Below are 15,082 nucleotides of genomic sequence, written 5' to 3' on the forward strand. Positions count from 1 at the left end.
GCGTGCAAAAAGCATCTTCCTCACATGGCAGTAAAAATCTTAGAACAAAATGAACACTTACATAACTTAATAGGTCCATACACTCACATAAACATAATAACATCAAAATACAACACAAACACACACACACACACACACACACACACACACAACACATGGACATGAACACACACCACATAGACTGGTACAGTGGACTTGGTCAAACCCTATCACTTCCCTTACTGTTGCCTGGTTGTCGGAAGGAGAGTGGAGTGGAATGGTGTGGAGTGTGGTCTCCACGCTCCCCACTTGTATTAGACATCTTCCCCGTATAACTTCACACTCACATAGGTAATCTTTGTGCTAACCACTGAGCATTCTCCAGGGGCGGATCCAGGAATTCCGTAAAGAGGGGGCGCTTTTACAAAATTAAAGGGGGTGCACGCACCCCTCCCCCCATATTTTTCTTTTGATTTCTTTTGTGTTAACGAAAACTGAAGGGGGCGCGCTCCCAGTGCGCTCCCCCTTGGATCCGCCACCGTCCTCCTTGTTGAAACAAAATAGTTGAGAATGGACATTGTGCGTGTTATGTAGTTAACGGTAATCACCTCCCTGAGGATAATAATGATGACAATCCTAGTGGTAATACAGTATTAACAGTATGATGGTATAATTCATTTCAAATAGCAAATCATTACGTCGTCATAATAATTGTGGTCATTATCATTATCACCATGCCCACAAGCATCATCATTCTATCACTGCCACTTTCTATCATCATTGAATGTTTCCAGTAAATCTCTGGAGCAATTTCTTCTCAGTTTATTCTACCCTGCCACAACTTCGGCTTTTCTCAATATGAACATGCACATCATACTAACGCGCAAGCAATGCACATTCAGCATGAGCTCAAGCTGGTTTGACAGAGCGTGAAAAAATGTATGCAATTGCTTAACAAGAATTAGCAAAAGGTCCATTATACATGTATGTTTTTTAATAAGCAACTACTTCATTTCTAAGCAATTGCTCATTTGTAGACATATAATTCAAGTAAAGGGCTAGGACAACCATTGCTACTTTTTATGCATACTGCCCAATAACCATGATAGAAAGGCAAGAATCTATAGGTCAAATTTCCAGGGGGCCTCCTAACAGTAAGTACCGACCAACAGCTCTTACCATCAAGGTCTCGGAAGGATTATTGCTCTATGTTGCTCTACAAAAACATACATATACATAAATTAAAGTAAATTGAAGGAAATTGAAAACAATGAAAACAATTTCTTTGGTGATGGGCTCTAAAAGAAAAGAAAAATATGACATCGTACTGCCAATCAAACTATACAGATTATCACAACATTTGTCAACAAGGAGGTTGGAATGCTTTTCCACTTCAACTGCTCTATTGGCACAATTCTTAACCCGTTCAGGATGGACTGATTTTGCTATGGCACATATTTCCCATAGACACCTGCCCAAGTATTCTTCGGACTCGTCTTCAACAGGTTAAAAATGGAAGTGAAACTGACTCTTTAAGCATTTTAACTTGAAAAGTCTCTCCATAGATTTAAGAAGTTCACATCACAACATTTTCTGAGGTATGTGAGGTAGGGAGTGTTTTTTTTTTTATCGCTAAAGGGTCAAAACAACAACAACAAATCAAACTTGAATATGGGCACACACTACCGCATTGCTTGTAAATTTTCAAGAGCAGCAAAGTTAAAGTCACATTTTGACTGTCACAAAAGTGTCATGATAAAATACGAGACAAGTAATTAGAGACTTAAAACAAGCCAAAGCATCACAAAGTACAATGCATATTTGACTGTTTTTGACCGGACAATTGGTATCCAGGACATTGTTAGCTCTGGATGTTTACGCTTTATATCTATAACAGAAATCCAATACACATACTGTATACACTGTTATTTTCGCGTACAGATATTTTCGCAAATGAGATCACACATTTTCGCGAGATATTGTTTTCGCGAATTGACACTGACGCTAATTCAAATGTACTATTACTCTAGCGTCTGCCGACATTTTTGCATGTTGTTAAATTCGCGATCCAGCTGTGATTCGTGAAATTTGTGAAAATTAAACACTAGTAAAAACAACAGCTTATACAGTAACTCGATCTGTCTTGTGGTTCTAAAACACGAAAGCTTTACATGCAGTTCATGGAGGGGTCACTCGCTTAGCCCCCTGCATTACTCTGAAGAATTGACATCATTTATGTTTTCTTTTCTTTTTTTTAACGCCTCTATGGGCAATACATCTGTCATGGTAACAAAATTATTCTACATGGATGACTGACATCTCGTCAATCCTTGAGAGCAAGAAGGCACGATATCCTGTCTGTGCAATCTAAGGTCGAATGAAGAATGGGGTGTATGTTCCCGGCTCTGGTTCTGGACACTGTGTGGAGAAACAGAAGGGGATATAAAAGGGGGGGTAGGAAAGAGAAAGAAAGAAAGCAGCATTAATGCTCCTTGGTCACACAAGTCAAGATATTTTCCTGTAGGGGTTTTGATGGTAAACACTGACAGACATGGAGTACTGTAAACACACAAATTTTCACGCATTTCGCGCTACTTTTGGCTAGCGCGAATTCTTAAACCTGCGAAAATATCTTCACAGTTTTCTCTGCACATTTTGAATGGGTCGACGCTTGTGTAGAAAATCAGAATGCTCACCCTTCTCGTGAACTGGTCTACACATGCCAGCCGAATCCTCTCGGATGCTGCCGGTGTGTGGAGGGTGAAAGGGCCATGGACGCCCTCAACCGTCCTGGCCGATGTTATGGCATCCTTGATGGCGAAGAAGACACAGGCTCCAAGGAAGAGGGGCGGCTCACCGACGGCCTGTTGAAGGAGGAGCAGATGCAAAGTGACAAATCAAATGTCAATACAGTGGGCTCCTGTTATAACGAAGTCCTCGGGACAGGCAGTTTTCTTTCGTTATATCGAAGTTTTGCAATAACTGAACAAATATAGAATAAAAAACATAGAGTGGATAATGTTGTGGCCTGAATTTTTACTTCATTGTATCCAGAATTTGATAATATCTGTGTTCCGGATTACAGGAGTGCACAGTACTGGTATCCTGTGGTACAGTACTACTGGTTGCTTCAAACACAGCGGCATAGACTTGGAAACTACCAAAGTAAACTGTCAGTATAGAGAAGTGAAAAAAAAATAGTTTTCAGCATCATCTCGCATGGCAGATAAATAACAGTATGTGTATGTAGATCTGTTCTCTGTATGTGTTCTTTTTGGAAGTCGCTCCATGGATAATACTCTAAACCACTCAAGAGAACTTTTACATAAAGTATTGTGCAGTAGATGATCCTAATAAATCCTTCAAACTAAATTACCACCTTTAAAGAGTCACAATCTCGGCATATATATCTACATGATGAATTGGAATCCAACTGTCACTGGAAAAGAAGCAAGAGTTTACCAAAAGTAATCATATGTAATTGATGCTTAGCATAACCTTCTAATGACATTTCTTAGAATGAAAGCAGGGCTCACCTTAGATGAGCAGATGGTGTTGTGGTTGGGAGCGTTCTTGAGAAGGGTAACATTGAACTCAGCGGGGATGTCTCCAAACCCAGGAATCTTGTAGAAGCCAGGCCCCCTGGTCAGTAAGAAGCCCTTGGGGGTCCACCGATGGTCTTCCAGGCAAGACAGGCCATAACCCTGGGTGTAGGCTCCCTCAATCTGGGATTGAAGGGGGGATAACAAAAAAATAGCGCAATTAAGAGTTGTGATACAACATTTCCTTCCTGTTTCTACTTGTGAAAAAAAAAAACCCAAACAAACAATGGCATAGTGCAATTGCAATCCTGCCATTCCAATAGGATTGATCGTAGAATAAATGAACTTGTTAAATAGTCATAACTATTTCAAGCATAGTAATTGGTCAAAACGTGTCACATGGCATTCAACTTTTTTCGCGCACAAAATAAGTGATATACCACTCTTGTGATATCATGATCCAACACGTACAATGTGCGGAAATAAAACATTTTGTTCTCAATCGGATATTTGTAAGGGTGAATAAGTCTAACTTTGGACCTAAATCGCAAGCAAAAAAAAAAAAAAAAAAAGGCTAATAGTAAGTCGTTTCATGTCCCCAAGATGGATAGTAACAACACCACGAAGACCTATGGAAAGCCTGACCGACCCATCTGATCTTGATGCATTTTTTTGGCAAATTTATGCCGGTAATCGAAAGGAGGATGAGACAAATTGTAAGAAAAGAACTACCAGTATGCGGACTCTAAAATACGGAGTTCATCATCATTATTTGGACGAGTCCGCCTGGATATCACAGACAAGGTGAAATTTCCTCAATGGAATCGCACATTTAAGGCCAGATTGGTGAATTTGACAAAAAAAAAAAAAAAGAAGGGTCATGTTCAACATGAGCCCGTAATCAGCAAAACAGACATGAAATTACATGTTATGCAGAACTCTGAGAAACTGGACAGGACAACACCATACAGGTTGGAAAATAAGGTTTCCTAGAAATCATGACCTATTTTTGTAACCACAGAAGGAAAAACATTCATGGGATGAAACCGGACGATTTCACGATTGAGACAGATGTTGACACTGGCCTTACTTTCATGAAAAAGAAAGACTGCCTTACAAAAAAAAAAAAAAATAACAAGAGAGGATCAAGATGAGGAGTCAAACACTGGCAGGATGTATGCGATTCTGGACAGTAATTCATGCCCTATAATGGCATTTCAGACTTACACGTATGTCAGTAAATAAACCCCAAATGCCCCTGGCTCTGGCAAAGGCCCAAACCAAAAGCTTCCACGAATGGTTCTTCTTGGTATTTCAAAAGCCCACTTGGAGTCAACACCATCGGAAACAAGCTCAAGTTGATATCTCGTATTGCTGGATGCAGCCAAGTCTATACAAATCACTCGATTCGTGCAACAACTGTAAATGCATTGGATAGTGCGGAGTTCCAGGCTAGAGACATCATGAGTATAAGTGGTCACAAGAGTGAAACAAGCCTAAAACACTATAGCCACACAAGCAACACAAGAAGAAGGGAAATGAGAGGGATCCTCGCCCAACAGCTCTACTGTGAAGGCATGACCACAACCACTTCTACCACAAGTTCTACATCTACTTATGAAAGGAAGACCAGATCTTTGACAATGAGTAGCACTGAGACCAGTTGCGAGACAGTCAAGAAACTGTGGCTTACGGCAACAAAGTATTACAATCAGTTCATCGCAAATTCACCACCAACAAAGCATCCACAAGCATTACCATTTCCATGCTGGATGCAACGTTTACATCTACAATTAACTTTCACCATCACTTTCAAATGTAACTATGTTGAAACTCCATGACTGTAAATGCCTTTTTGTGTTCGAAATTGGAGCGTTTCATATTCACATGCTTGTAACTGTGTTTGGAGTTGAACTACATTGTACATCTAGATCTAACTGGATGTGTTCAGGGTTTATATGGATTTATGCTTGAGTTTGCAGTGAAATCATGAAATGTGGAATCCCATGGACCTTTTGGTATTAAAGTAAGAAAAGCTTATTTGTCATTTAGGATATGGGGTTGTATTCTACTCACTTATCTTAGACTTTGCTGTCTGTTTCTCAATATATGCACTAAATTTCACTAAAAATGAAATCATCTATTCAAAGTTTGTCTATCATTCATCATGCATTTGATCGAATGTTAGACTGCCATTTTTTTTTATTTGTTATTTATCAAAACTGGATGTGATGTTATTTTATTCTAAAAAAAGCACACATATCCCATTGTGCTGCAATGTAAGTGCAAGAAACTCACTAGCACTGCATTTACACTACCACACGGCGTGCCGGGCGCTATGTCTGTAATGTTTAAAAAATATCAAGGCTTTTACTAAGTGTAGATTAATGTAGCTAGGTTAAGTGAAATGCTAGCATTTCCACAAGCATAATCTAATTGTAATCTGCAGAGGGACGTGACACATAATTATGTTCTGCACATTCTCCCTCCAACTCAAATAAATTACATTTTTGGGGTAACTCACAGTCCACAAATTTGCATGTTTCTTATACCATTGCTCATTTACTCAAAACTTGTTGATTCACTACATAAACTCTGTCCAAAGCTATACAATGGCAAACTTCCTCGGGCAGAATCAACAAATGATAAGAATACATTGACCCTTTTAGTGAAAAAAAAAGAACACAAAAGAGAAAAGAGGAAGTCATTTCAGAACAGCTTTTGGTACATCTGACAACATCTGAGATGTTGAACTCTCACCTGGCCAATGTCGATGGCTGGATTGATGCTGTTGCCAACGTCCATCACGATGTCAGTGCGTAGACACCGGTGGTCGCCTGTCAGGCAGTCGATCTCCACCTCGGACACCCCAACCCCGTAGCTAAAGTAGTGGAAGAGCTTGCCCTGATTTGTGGCCCAGCTGTAATTCAGGTCGGGTGTCCTTTAGGGGGTGCATAGCAGAGAGAACAAAAATTCATATATCTTGGCTTCTAAATGCCATTATCAAAGGGACTGTACAGTACTGGTTGAGGTGGAGATTCACGTTTTGAACATTCCGAAGTGAGATAATGAGAAACCTCTAATGAAATATGAAAGAGCATGCAATTCTAAGAAGGATTCAACGTTTATTTGATGAAAATTGGTTTTCAAATATCTGAGATAGCCAAAAAAGTGAAAATAATAAAAGGCTACAGGCCACGCCTTTTATTAGGATTACCTTGTTTCAACTTGTTTTTGGATATCTCAGCCATTTCAAAACCGATTTTCCATCAAATAAACTTTTGATGCCCCTTAGAATTGCATGCTCTTTGACATCTGAGAGTGGTTTCTGAATATCTCGCAAAAAGTTAAAAGCTAAATCCTCACCTCAAAGAGAACTGTACACACCCTTTAAAGTCAAAACATAGTTCTCACAAGGGGTCAAAGTTCAACTTCCACCACTTGGAATCTGCTTGTAAAACAACATAAAGGTCTACCAAGATACTAAAGCACCCTCCCCACTCAAGTAGTAGGTAGGTAGAACATTACATGCTGACCGACAGAGTCCTAGCAATTTCATGATGCATGTGATTCACTCAAGCACAGAAAATCGGTAGATATTGTTGTGGCCTGATATGTTGATTATAAAAAAAATTATGTAGCAACCACGGTCAGGTATGCTCTGAGACTGCAGTAATTGCGGCAAAGTTTTGTTTTTTGTTTTTTGTTTTGGCGAATATTTTGCATTTTCATCATTACTCAACTAAAATTGTGTCATTACAGTATCATTTCATATATTACTTACTTGTAGAAACCTGTGGTGGAAAGGCTGACCCTATCCATGTATGCAGCATTCACCTAATGTTAAAAGAGAACACACTAAGTCGATATGCTCATAAAACATAACAGCAGTGGGGTCATAGAGAAATACAAAAGGTATTGATGCAAAGTATACTACGTGGCACTCTCTGGAGATATGGTATCTTATCAGTGTAAAACAAAAAACAAAAACAAACAAACAAACAAAACTCAAAGAGCTGTCTCATTTGATCAGTGGCTAAGATGTATCTTGCAATAATCCCCTAGGCATCAGCAGGGTCCCATTTCATAAAACTTGTTACCAGTGACAACTGCCATATGTCTATGACAAATTTACTCTCAGCCAATCAGATGCAAGGATTTGAGTAGCTTACAACAACTATCACAACTTGTCACTGATAACAAGTTATATGAAACGGGGCCCAGGTGCAATGCACTATTCTTCATTCCATTTGTTAAAGGGTCGGGCTCATTGCATTTCTTATTAAAGTGATAAAATAATATGGATGAGTAAAGCTCCGAGGGATGCATTACTCAATGTGCGGATGTAATAATCATGTTTGAATCATTGATTTCATTGGATACCCCCTAAAATGCAGCCCTTCTTAGTCCAAATATTCCCACGTATCTCACTTGCTGCCAGCCCATATGAAGTGATTGTAGATGCAATGTGAAACCAGTGTGTTTTCAGGACTTACCCACTCATTCCAGTTCCCCTTTGGGTTGGCGTGCATGAATGGCTCCAGCCGCTGCAACAGTGTCTTACAAGCGTTCTGGGAAGAGAACACACACAGTGTACACTGTCACATCAATCTACAGGGAGCCTACAGACAAAAGACTTCTACTAAAGGAACAATTCTTTTAGACACAGCTTTTTATCATTCAGCAATGTCTTTGGAAGCAAAGAAATAGGGGCAGGATTCATTCATCTTTACCAAAGTGATTTTTATGGCATAGAAAATAGCTGAACAATCTCACAAAACATCTGGCAGATATTCTTCAGCACAGGAATGTACATACATGTATGATCAAGTCATGTGGCACTTTTCTCCAATGGACACCTCACAGATAAAAGAATGACGATCGAATTCTGAATAACAACAACACAATGCTCCACCAACTTGTCTCAAGATGGCTAAGGCCCCAGGAAAGTTTCTGTTTAAAACAGTTTTTCATCAAAAATGAAAAAAAAAGAGTGGAAATATACTTTGTACTATGAACATGAATGTGCATGAATTGTGCATTGTGCGCCTCATCTGCAAATGTGAATACTTCTGTTAAAGTGTAGTCAAAACAGCTTTCATAGACTCATATGAAAACAATACACAGTACACTTTTTGTTACAAGCAAGAACAAGATGAGGTATAAAGTATTGGCTGTCTGTTTATTACCCTTTAAAGGTATACTATTTTAATCTAGCAATGGCCTTTCCAATGAAAATATGGGTCATATAGATATCAAAAATGGGAAAGTTCGGTTAAAAATTGTATCCATATTTTTTAGATGAATTTTTCATTTTCCATATTCTGACACTTTCCCCGATGCTACGCCCCGCCCCTAAAAATAGGCGATATCGGATTCTCTCGGTCATGTGACCTGTGACCTCACAACCAGAAGACTGACGCTTGATCCCAGTCGGTCATCGCGTATGTTACGTATGTTTCGAGTGTTGACACTTTCTGTTTCTTGAGTTGTTTTCGGATATTTAGCGAAAATGCCACAGCGATGTGTTGTTGCAGGATGCAGCAACACCACAAAAAATGGTGTTAGTTTGCATCAATTCCCAAATGACGAAAACGTTCGCCGAATGTGGACTGCAAAAGTTCAATTGATAGAGCAAAGTGGAGTGTGCCATCGATCGGAGAGCAGTGTGATTTGCGTGCCCATTTGATGACTTTCAAGGAAGACGATTTCGTCGAAAGTGGGAAGCATTCCCACCAGTTTGGAATAGAAAAAAAAAAAAAAAAAAAAAAAGCGAATGCTGAAGTCATCTGCGGTACCAAACATCCAGCTTGGAGCTGGACCTAGATTATCTGAGGAAAAAAACACCCAGGAGAGCAGCTGTGTAAAGCGAGAACGAATACGAATATGGGTAAGTTAGCCAGGCCAGGCCGTGCCCGTGCAGTGTCGATACGGGAACTACCACTAGTACAAAGTGTACGTGTATAATCTCTTATGTCACTGATCGCGGAGGCTGAGTGATTTACTACCGGTACGATCGTGATTGTACTGTATACAAATGTATTCGCTATTACTTAGCTCAACTATTCATTTGTGAAAATGACTCTTCATTTAGTTATGTCAGCTTTGTCAAGAACTCCAGCGGTGTTATTGGAGAGCCGAACCATACAACCCGAACGCTTCGCGTTCAGGTCGGTGCGGCTATTACCGTATGACTATGAGCAGACTTGACTGGGGATGCATGAAGGCGAGGGACGCGACTGCCGGCGCGGCCCCGCGCGCAGAGCTCTTGCATTCGCTTGCGCTCCTCCGTGCTACTAGCCTCATACAGTAGTCGGCTCAGGGCCTGCTATCTTCCCCTCTCACGTTGAATCCTGCTTTTTGTGTGAAGGTTGCAATTTGAATGGACTATGAATCAAAGCTTGAATTTTGCTCTGGTATTGAATTGTAATAACCTGTTCACCACTTGAATGGTTTAGTAGAGATGTCTGCAGTTACTTGTAATGTTACTAATTTTGCCAGAATGTCCAAAATGCGAGGGTGTGGAATAATTTTGCATGCAACCGTACTTTCATAGACCTACTATAGTGCTAATACATGTAGGCCTACTAATATCCCACGTGTACACATTTTTACTGGGAATTATCTGCTTCATTGAAGGAATTCAATGAAGCAGGTCCGTTTCAGGCATCAGCATAAAATGTATCTTGATATTTCGCTTGGTCTAAATTCAGTGACACATGCAGGGGTGAAAGAATAGACAAAAAAAAAAAGAAAAAAAAAAGAGGGATTTTGCATGTTCTGCTTTGTATGTTTACGTATGCGGTGTGTGTTTGTATGGGTACCGTAAGTTTTTCCAAAACTAATGAACCAAAAGTGGTCATAAACATTTCAAGATTTTTAGGACAGTTGCAATAGTCACAGTGTTTACCATATGCCTCTAATACTGCACAAAACTGAACTGAAACCAGTAGGAAAGTGTAGCACTAATAAATTTTGCATTTGCGGTTACAAAGCTAGGTTACTAAGTAAATCCCGCTTCAAAAATGGGCTAAAGCTGGACTACAGTAAAAGGGATATCAGACATTTTGTGTGATACTCTTGCACTGAAGTGTGAATGCAATTCAAAGGAAACCTACAGTTGATGAATTCCCAAAATTGATTTCATACCTTAGAGCCCCAAGAATTCATTTGCTGGAGGTAGTACCATAACAACCATTTTCTCTTTGATTTGCCTCTCCAATTAATTTTTTGTTCTTGATATCCAGATACGAAAGTCGCTGAAAAGTTGGATGACATCATTTGCAGCACAACTCTTCTCAAAGATATCAAGAAGATGTCATGTGGGCAACAAACTTCCTCTCTGGAATCATTTCACAGTGTGATTGATCAGTTTGCACCCAAGATGAAGTCATGTATACAGATACCATGGCATGCTTTGCAGGCAAGTATATTTTTGTTTGTATTTTAATAGTTAATCTGTGCTCTTACCCTTCCCCTGCCCTTCCAGCACCCCCACCACCACCACAAAAAAGACAGGAAAGAAATGTACTGACTTGACTTCCCAATCTTTGTTTTACAACAAATATTTGAGTCTTCAGGTGTCTAAACAAGTCTTTCCTTATTTCAAAGACAATGTTTTAATGCACTTTACAATTTCTAGTGACACATTGTTCCTTCCTACAATGACAATGGCCTTGAGAACGAGAAGTAGAATACCTAAATTCACAAGGTAAAATCCAAGTGCCCCTCCCCATCCATTAATATACTTAGCTATGCCATTTTGTCCTTTTATTTGAATGGTTGTTCCAATGTTATGTTACTACTGAACATCATTTTTTCTACATATAACCTTGTGTCCAATGGCTGAATTTCATCACCAAGTTCTTAATATTACTGTTGCAGGCTTCACCTTGCAGCATTGCATCACAGCCCTAACAGTGACTGGCAACAAGCCACCACAGGTGAAGGAGAGCGTCATTTCATCATCATCAAGCCCAAATACAAGCCTGGATCAGCGACTGCGAAGCCCATCAAAGAACCTCCCACCTACTGTAAGTTAAAGCTTTGATAAGCAAAATAGGATGCTGTCTAGTTTTGTCGTAGTAAGCCTACTTTGTACATAGAGAAATTATACAGTATATCACTTGGTAATGGTAGTTATTACAGTGCTTCCCCGCTACAAAAAAAAATAAATAAAGAAATGCAGAAATAGGGAGAAATGTATCATTCAAAATAAAAGATATACTACATTTTAATGTAAAGAAAAACATCTGTGTGTTAATTTGTTTTATATCTTCCCCCTTTTTTTTCTCTTGTATAGCATATGCTGAGGAACTCATGACTGAAGTTTCAGAGTATGACAGTGAGGCATCTCCACATGCAAGACAGCCATCACCACCTCCACTGTCCAGTGAACACACTTACCCATCAAAAGAAGATGTCATTCAACAGCATCAGACCCAACTCAGTTCAGCCCATGAATGAAGTGAGGTCGAGTGGATAAGAGTTCTTAGGACACAAAGCTACAAAGAAAAAAAAATGCTGTCCAGTGGTAATTTATCATAGGAACAACCTTTACAATAAATAAAAGGACAAAGTGGCTTAGATAGGATATATTGATGGGTAAGGGATGGGGTGCACCATACAATTTTTTTTTCCATTTTTGTCAGCCCACTGAAGGATAAGAAACTGAGGGATTGAAATGGTTTCTATCATCTACTTGTCTGTCATAACTTGTCTCCACCATGCTCAGTTTTGTCCAAACCTTTTTGGTACATGTACATAGTTCTTAGGGACAGTGGGATTTGGATGGAGTCAAAGGTCACACAGGTCAATGACTTTTAGCCTGCTTTAAATTTTTTATTGTGCAAGTTTTTCTGTGTGCCAGTAACTGGGTGAGACATCCTCATGAGATTTGTCATTATTGGAAGTAAAAATATGTCACTAAAACCAAAAGGCATCAGTACATCAAGTTTTAGAACCAAGGAAAGAGTTGATTGGATACTTGAATTTTGCAGTACAGTCAACTTCGGATACCTCGACGTCGGATAAGCCGAATATCACTTACCTCGGGGGCAAAATGAAAGTCCCGATTGTTCCTATGGAGTTTCCGTGTATTAAAATTCGCGTAGCTCGAAGAAATAACTCGAAGTTCGGTTACCTCGAAGTGAAATCTACTGTCCCAATCTTAATTAACTTATTGTTTTTCCCAGCATGTAGCTCGAATCGAATTGCAACATCACTCAGCATCTCCGATTTTTAAGCGCGCGTGGACAGCGAAGAAGATATGTCACAAATCTTTTAACACTTGACTGTAAATATTCCCGACCAGAAACAATCGCGCGCCCAAAGAAATACCCGGTATATACACAACTGACAAGAAAAATCCCCAACACCTACCTACATTGAACATACGTACACGGTATGCACATAGCACCCTTGCCAATGGAGTGCTTACGATAGCACTACGCTCTGCCCATCATCTTCTTTTCTTTAACCACTGTGTTTTAATTCTTGATCATGATAGTCGTACCGCGCGCGTAGACTTCTAAACCGTCATGGCGCACCTGCGTAGGTGTTGGGTGTTGACAGTTATAATCATCTTTGGCATTAATCACGGTCCACTGTCCAAACATCAATCTCCTGCGTAGTGCCTTTTTTTTAACTTTTTTTTCGCCTTTCATGAAGTATGTTTCATTTATTCTTCCCCGAGAACGCATGCACTGATTTTTTTTTTTTTTTTTCAGCAATGCGATTATGAAAATATTGTGGAATATGATGTGGAAGTATAGGCCGAGCATAATAAAAAAATAGAATAGACAAGGCTCCACACTAACTTTTATCGGGCCACCAGCAGTATCACTGATTTTTATTTTTTGGTGGTCGAATTTACTCGAAATTAAAATTAGAAAATCCAATCATCTTATTTTGTGTTTTAAGATTTAGCAAATAGGCGTATAGATTATTATAAAAGTTGATGCCTAAAAATTAAGGAGGTCAAAACTTACGTTTGAAATGAAAAAGTGGGAGCATTTGCCGACATCTGTTAGCATCCGACATTTGTTTTAGCATTGTAAAGAGCCGAAAGTTACCGTTATTCATTTCTTATTGTAAAAGCAATCATCCAACATTTATTAGTCTGTTAGCACCTTACGGAGCCGAATATTACCTTTAATAATTTTTAAATGTAAAAGCAAATAACCGACATTCATTTTAGCATCTTACAGAGCTGAATGCTATCCTTATCCATTTCCAAACGTGAAAGCAAACATCCGCTATTTGTTTCAGCATCTAACTGAGTGGATTAATACCGTTAATAATTTCCAAATGTAAAAGCAACAATCTGTCATTTATTTTTGCATCGTACGAAGCAGAATATTACCGTTATTAATTTCAAACATACAACATTTATTTTATCATCGTACGGAGCCGAATTTTATTGCTGTCCACTTCCGAAAGTGAAATGAATCATCTGTCAATAATTATTATTTTATCATTGTACGGAGCCGAATGCTACTGTTTTTCATTTTTGATCGTCGAAGCTGACATCAGACGTTTATTTTACCATCAAACGTAGCTGAATATTACCGTTATTCATTTCGAAATGTAATAGCAAATATCCAATACTTTTTTAGCATCATAATTATGGGGCAGAATATTACTGCTATTCACTTTCAAACATGCCAAACGTAAAAGCAATCATTCGAGATGTATTTTAGCATCTTCCGGAGCTGAATGTTATTGCCATTTACTTTCGATCGTAAAAGCAACCATCCAGCATTTATTTTATCATCGTAAGGAGTTGAATGTTATTGTTACTCATTTCCGAACGTCAAAGCAAACATCAAACATTAATTTTACTATTGAACGCAGCTGAATGTTACTGTTATTCATTTCGAAATTTAAAAGCAAACATCAGACAGTTATTTTAGCATTGTATGGAGCAGAATGTTACTGGAACTTCCGAACATAAAAGCGATCATCTGACATTTATTTCAGCATCTTCCGGAGCCGAATGTTATTGCTATTTGCTTTCGAAAGTATAAGGAAACATCCGACACTTATCTAACCATCGTACGGAGTTGAATATTGTTTTTCATTTCCGAACGTCAAAGCAAATATTCAACATTTATTTCAGCGTCTTCCGGAGCCGAATGTTGTCCTTAATCATTTCCGAACGCAAAATCAAATATCTGACATTAGTTTTAGCACCATACGGAGCTGAGTCTTATCGTTTTTCATTTCCAAAAGTATGAGCAAACATCCGACATTTATTTTAGTATCTTACGGAGCCGATTGTTACCGCTGTTCATTTTCAAAAGTAAAGGCAAACATCCGACTTTTTTGGTGGCGCGATAGGGCCATCAAAATCTTTATTTCTGAAATTCTGATTTCAATTCCGATTTTCATTCAATTCATTCATATAAAATATCGATTCAATTCCAATCTTGACAAGCATGCAAACAATCGGTAGGCACTATAACAGATACCATGTTGAACATCGATAAACGTCGGATAAGTCGAAGAAAATTCGACGTACGTACGCGTACCTCGAATTTCGCGTACCTCGAATTTCACGT

General features: G+C 39.0%; 1 protein-coding gene across 1 annotated transcript; it reads right to left on the reverse strand.

The window, feature by feature from the left end:
• Window positions 1–956: 956 nt before the first annotated feature.
• LOC140226237 (xanthine dehydrogenase/oxidase-like) lies at window positions 957–8,910 on the reverse strand. The gene is made up of 7 exons (XM_072306762.1): window positions 8,851–8,910; window positions 8,018–8,092; window positions 7,306–7,358; window positions 6,282–6,462; window positions 3,516–3,704; window positions 2,676–2,843; window positions 957–2,397 (listed from the first exon to the last, which is right to left on the reverse strand). The coding sequence occupies exons 1-7, from the start codon at window positions 8,908–8,910 to the stop codon at window positions 2,347–2,349; spliced, it is 777 nt and encodes a 258-aa protein (XP_072162863.1). The 3' UTR covers window positions 957–2,346.
• Window positions 8,911–15,082: the final 6,172 nt, after the last annotated feature.

This window comes from Diadema setosum, chromosome 1, assembly GCF_964275005.1.
Source record: "Diadema setosum chromosome 1, eeDiaSeto1, whole genome shotgun sequence".
NCBI lineage: Eukaryota > Metazoa > Echinodermata > Echinoidea > Diadematoida > Diadematidae > Diadema > Diadema setosum.

What these genes read in the sequence shown, in the direction of transcription:
- LOC140226237 (XM_072306762.1), bottom strand. Translation starts at nt 8,910, where the DNA reads ATGACCGAGAGAATCCGATATCGCCTATTTTTAGGGGCGGGGCGTAGC. An exon ending in GGCGTAGCATCGGGGAAAGT is followed by an intron (nt 8,093 to 8,850) that starts GTCAGAATATGG and finishes TTCTCTTCCCAG; the next exon opens with AACGCTTGTAAGACACTGTT. An exon ending in ACACCATCTGCTCATCTAAG is followed by an intron (nt 2,844 to 3,515) that starts GTGAGCCCTGCT and finishes CTCCTTCAACAG; the next exon opens with GCCGTCGGTGAGCCGCCCCT.